The sequence below is a fragment of the Colobus angolensis genome, unplaced genomic scaffold, assembly GCF_000951035.1.
Source record: "Colobus angolensis palliatus isolate OR3802 unplaced genomic scaffold, Cang.pa_1.0 Scaffold9, whole genome shotgun sequence".
In the NCBI taxonomy this organism is placed as follows: domain Eukaryota; kingdom Metazoa; phylum Chordata; class Mammalia; order Primates; family Cercopithecidae; genus Colobus; species Colobus angolensis.
The window spans coordinates 10,147,516-10,153,097 of NW_012122931.1; the positions used below are offsets into that span (position 1 = coordinate 10,147,516).

General features: G+C 48.2%; 1 protein-coding gene across 1 annotated transcript in view; it reads right to left on the reverse strand.

Moving 5' to 3' along the window:
- RABEPK (Rab9 effector protein with kelch motifs) overlaps positions 1-5,582 on the reverse strand; it is a 32,954-nt gene that overhangs the window by 22,172 nt on the left and 5,200 nt on the right. Inside the window, exon 3 of the mRNA XM_011931382.1 lies at positions 3,330-3,487. Coding sequence (XP_011786772.1) covers positions 3,330-3,487 — 158 coding nt within the window. The remainder of the gene's footprint in view (positions 1-3,329; positions 3,488-5,582) is intronic.

Genomic DNA, 5,582 nt, shown 5'->3' on the forward strand with positions numbered 1-5,582 from the left:
TCACCGTGGTCTCGATCTCCTGACCTTGTGATCCGCCCGCCTCGGCCTCCCAAAGTGCTGGGATTACAGGCTTGAGCCACCGCTCCCGGCCCTTTTTTTTGAGACGGAGTATTGCTCTGTCACCCAGGCTGGAGCACAGTGGCTCGATCTCAGCTCACTGCAACCTCCACCTCCCAGGTTCATGCCATTCTCCTGTCTCAGCCTCCTGAGTAGCTGGGACTACAGATGCCCGCCACCAAGCCTGGCTAATTTTTTTTGTATTTTTAGTAGAGATGGGATTTCACCGTGTTAGCCAGCATGGTCTCGATCTCCTGACCTCATGATCTGCCCACCTCGGCCTCCCAAAGTGCTGGGATTACAGGCATGAGCCATGGTGCCTGGCCCAGGAGAATCACTTTAACCCAGGAGGCGGAGGTTGCAGTGAGCCACGATCATGCCACTGCACTCCAGCCTGGATGACAGTTTGAGACTCCATTTCAAAAAAAAAACTTAAGATTAAAACAATATGGAAATGTTACGTAGACCTAACAAAATACGTAAGTGTGGGCCACCATTGTTCAACTTCTGCCCTTGTGTAGAGCAAAGAATAATTGTTTCTTTATTTTATTTTATCTTTTTGAGACAGAGTCTTGCTCTGTCACCAGACTGTAGTGCAGTGGCGTAATCTTGGCTCACTGCAACCTCTGCCTCCCAGATGCAAGTGATTCTCCTGCCTCAGCTAGGACTATGGGCACACGCCATCACGCCCAGCTAATTTTTTTTGTATTTTTAGTAGAGATAGGGTTTCACCATGTTGGCCAGGATGGTCTCCATCTCCTCACCTCATGATCTGCCTGCCTCGGCCTCCCAAAGTGCTGGGATTACAGGCATGAGCCACTGCACCCAGCTAATAATCGTTTCTTATTAGCAGGTTCATTCATTCATTCATGCATTCATTCAAATACTTACAGAGCACCCACTCTGTTCTAAGCCCTGTGGTAGTATCCGGGATACAATGATGAGGAAAACATGCTACCTGTTTCTAAGGAGCTTATGTTCTTGTGGGGCAGATGGACAGGAAACAATCACATGTGATAGGGCTGTGAAGGCAGGCAGGATAGAAGAGCACATGAGACTATGGACATAGAGTCATGTAGTACCTGAACGAGTCCAGAGGTAATGGGAAAGGTTCCTGGCAGAAGAGACATTTAATCTGAAATCTGAAAGATACAGAGTAGCCAGATGATAAGAAAAGGGAAAAACATTCCTAGCAGAGGGATCTGTGTGTGCAAAGGCATGGAGGCCAGAGAGCTCAAGCTGTGTTCAAGGAACTGAAGGACATCCAGTGCAGCAAATGTGGGTTGGAGAGAGCCAAGAAATGAGGTTGGGGCTGGGCGCGGTGGCTTAAGTCTGTAATCCCAGAACTTTGGGAGGCCAAGGCAGGCAGATCACTTGAGGTCAGAAGTTCGAGACCAGCCTGACCAACGTGGTGAAACCCCATCTCTACTAAAAATACAAAAATTAGCCAGGCTGGTGGCACGCACCTGTAATCGCAGCTTAGTGGGAGGCTAAGGCAGGAGAATTGCTTGAACCCGCGAGACAGAGGTTGCAGTGAGCCAAGATTATGCCACTGCACTCAAGTCTGGGTGGCAGAGTGACATGCTGCCGCCAAAAAAAAAAAACAAGGCCAGTGCGGTGGCTCACGCCCATAATACCAGCACTTTGTGAGGCCGAGGTGGGAGGATCACAAGGTCAGGATTTGAAGACCAGCCTGATTAACATGGTGAAACCCCATCTCTACTAAAAATACAAAAATTAGCCGGGTGTGGTGGCACGCACCTGTAATCCCAGCTATTCAGGAGGCTGAGGCAGGAAAATCACTTGAACCCAGGGGCAGAGGTTGCAGTGAGCTGAGTTAATGTCACCACTGCACTCCAGCCTGGGCCACAGAGCAAAACTAGATCTCAAAAAAAAAAAAAAAAAAAAGTGAGGTTGAGAAAGGTCTGAAATTGGGAGTGACATGGTCAGATTTGTATTTTAGATGATATTCGCTGGCTAGGTATAGAAAATACACTGTATAGTGGGTAAACTTGGAAGCAGGGAGACCGGTGAGGAGGCTATTGTAAGTCTAGTTGAGAGACAACAGTGGCTTGGACTACAGTAGTAGTAGTGGAAATGGACAGACATGGATAAAGAAAAGAGATATGTGGGTTAGAGAGAGCCAAGAAATGAGGTTGGGGCCAGGCGTGGTGGCTCATGCCTGTAATCCCAGCATTTTGCGAGGCCGAGGAGGGTGAATCACGAGGTCTGGAGTTCGGGACCAGCTTGGCCAAAATGGTGAAACCCAGTCTCTACTAAAAATGCAAAAGATTAGCTGTGCGTAGTGGTGGGCATCTGTAATCCCAGCTACCCAGCAGGCTGAGGCAGGAGAATTGCTTGAACCCAGAAGGCTCAGGTTGCAGTGAGCTGAGATCGCGCCACTGCATGGCTCCAGCCTTGGCGACAGAGTGAGACTCCATCTCAAAAAAAAAAAAAAAAATTAGCTGGGCATGGTGGCGCATGCCTGTAATCCCAGCTACTCAGGAGGCTGAGGCAGGAGAATTGCTTGAACCCGGGAGGTGGAGGTTGCAGTGAGCGAAGATTGTGCCACTGCACTCCAGCCTGGGCAATAAAAGCGAAACTCCATGTCAAAAACAACAAAGATAAGAGATAAGTAGGGCTTGGTGATATATTGGATATGTGGATAGAATGAGTGGTGGTAGTCATCGATGTATCCTACGGAAATATTTGATGAATAAATGGCTGGACAGCCAAGGCTCCATAAGGGTTCTCTCCCCCTAAACAAGGAGGTATTGGTCAGATGACTGTGTGCCAGGGGCCTGCTAAGAAACCTTAGGGATCTGTCAGTGATGTTCATTTTTTCTTTTTTCTTTTTTTTTTTTTTGAGACTGAGTCTCGCTCTGTCGCCCAGGCTGGAGTGCAGTAGCACGATCTTGGCTCAGTGTAACTTCTGTCTCTGCGGTTCAAGTAATTCTCCTGTCTCAGCCTCCTGAGTAGCTGGGACTATAGGTCACCACCACCACACCCGGCTAATTTTTTTTGTATTTTTAGTAGAGACGGGATTTCTTCATATTGGTCAGGCTGGTCTCAAACTCTAACCTCAGGCGATCCGCCCGCCTTGGCCTCCCACAGTGCTAGAACTAGAGGCGTGAGCCACTGGACCTAGCCCTGGCCATTTTTTCTTATAGGAAAACCCTGCTGGTATTTTTAGGAATGCCCTGCTAATGGCTAGCAGCACACAGCCCTGTTCTCTGGCCACAGGGCATGTACTCCGCAGCTGCTGGTCTTACCCAGATCCATGGCGTGCACGTCTGAGAAGCTTCTGTTTGGATTTGCTCCGCCAACAATGAAGACCTTCCCTCTCTTGGCATTACCAACTGGGGGTAAATATGAACAGCTGTGGCCAACTCGAGCACAGGGGCTGTCTCCGGGGAGAGTCAAGGTGTACCTGCCAAAGGAAGGATGTATTCAGGAGGCCTGAGCACAGAATAAACGCAGCAGTGTGTTCTTTCCATTCCTCATGAAATATTCACCAGAATGAAGGGTCTTGTGCAGACACTTCAAATTGTACCCAACAAAGCAGCACCTCTCTGATTAATAATAGTACCTCCCCTTTGCACATAGTCTTTGACTTTTCCATTTTGTCACTGTCTTCATCTCACAGTAATCTGGCAGGAATGCACTGGGCTATATTTTTCCCCATTTGGTAGATAGGGAAACTGATCTCCAGAAATGTTCAGTGATGTGTCTTGGCACAGGATGGTTGCTGTGAACATGGTGTGTGAATTCAGACAGATCTGGTTCAAATTCCAGCTCAGGTACTTCCTAGATGTGTGACCTTTTGGAAGTCACTTAACCTTTCTGAACTTTAGTTTACTCATTTGTGAAATGACGACAGCAATAGTTCTTACTGCAAAAGATCATTATGAAGACTAAGACAAGACGTCAAAACAGGGCAGTGAAGGACTCAATAAACGGTGGCGAGAGCTTTATGTGCCACCACATGGGAACCAACAGCCCCGGGGCTCTTGCCACAAGCCAATGATTCCTCCCCATCAAAAAAATTATCCAGAATTTACTGATTTCAGAGCTTTTCCAGATTACTCATAAAGCTCAATCTGATGGAAGCCAAAGCTAGCACTCTGAAAAATCACATACAGGATTTGGTCATTCCATTCTCTCTCTCTCTCTTTTTTCTTTTTTTTGAGATGGAGTCTCACTCTGTTGCCCAGGCTAGGGTGCAGTAGTGCAATCTTGGCTCACCATAACCTCCGCTTCCTGGCTTCAAGCGATTCTCCTGTCTCAGCCTCCCGAGTAGCTGGGACTACAGGTACACACCACCATGCCTGGCTAATTTTTGTATTTTTAGTAGAGATGGAGTTTCACTATGTTGGCCAGGCTGGTCTTGAACTCCTGATCTTGTGATCCACCTGCCTCAGCCTCCCAAAGTGCTGAGATTACAGGCGTGAGCCACCGTGCCCAGCCAGAGTCTCTCTATATTTTTTTAAGTAGAGACAGGGGTCTCGCTATGTTGGCCAGGTTGGTCTTGAACTCCCAGCCTCACACAATCCTTCTGCCCTGGTCTCCCTAAGTCCTAAGATGATAGGGATATGCCCACTGCACTCGGCCCATTCCACTCTCCACAGTGATTCTGAATGCTGACTGAGAAAACACACTTCAAACTTCCTGATTGGAAAACAAATTTCTGTAGCTGCTTTTCAGGCCCTGTCTTATTTGACCTCTCTGGTTGTTTGGGACTCCTGACCTCTCCCTTCTTCTTGTGCCTTTCTCCCAGCCTGGCTTTCCCACATCCCTTCCTTTGGTTCTGCACTCACCTTTCTGGCTGTCCTTTCTGCTTCTTTCTCCGACTCCTTCCCTACCAGCCACCTCCTGACTCTCAGTCATCCTTGAGTTCTCTTTTCCTCAGTTTACATTTGCTTACCTGATTAATGTTATCGGTAGTGATAACTTCAATTACCACTCATCTATGTATTCATCAGTGGTGGCCAAATCTGTTTCCCATTCAGATCTCTATTCTGATGTCACTTAATCTACACAAAACCCCTTTGAGGGCCGGGCGCAGTGGCTCACACCTGTAATCCCAGCACATTGGGAGGCCGAGGCAGGCAGATCATGAGGTCAAGAGATCGAGACCATCCTGGCCAACATGATGAAACCCCGTCTCTACTAAAAATACAAAAATTACCTGGGTGTGGTGGCGCGCACCTGCAGTCCTAGCTACTAGGGAGGCTGAGGCAGGATCGCTTGAACCAGGGAGGCGGAAGTTGCAGTGAGCCGAGATCGTGCCACCACACTCCAACCTGGTGATAGAGTGAGACTCTGTCTCAAAAACAAAAACAAAAGCAAAAACACTCTTTGAGGATAACAGCTGTTACCATCATCTGAGTTTTACAACGGAGGAACTGAGGCTTAGAAAGGTTGAGTAAGTGGCCGGGCGCGGTGGCTCAAGCCTGTAATCCCAGCACTTTGGGAGGCCAAGACGGGCGGATCATGAGGTCAGGAGATCAAGACCATCCTGGCTA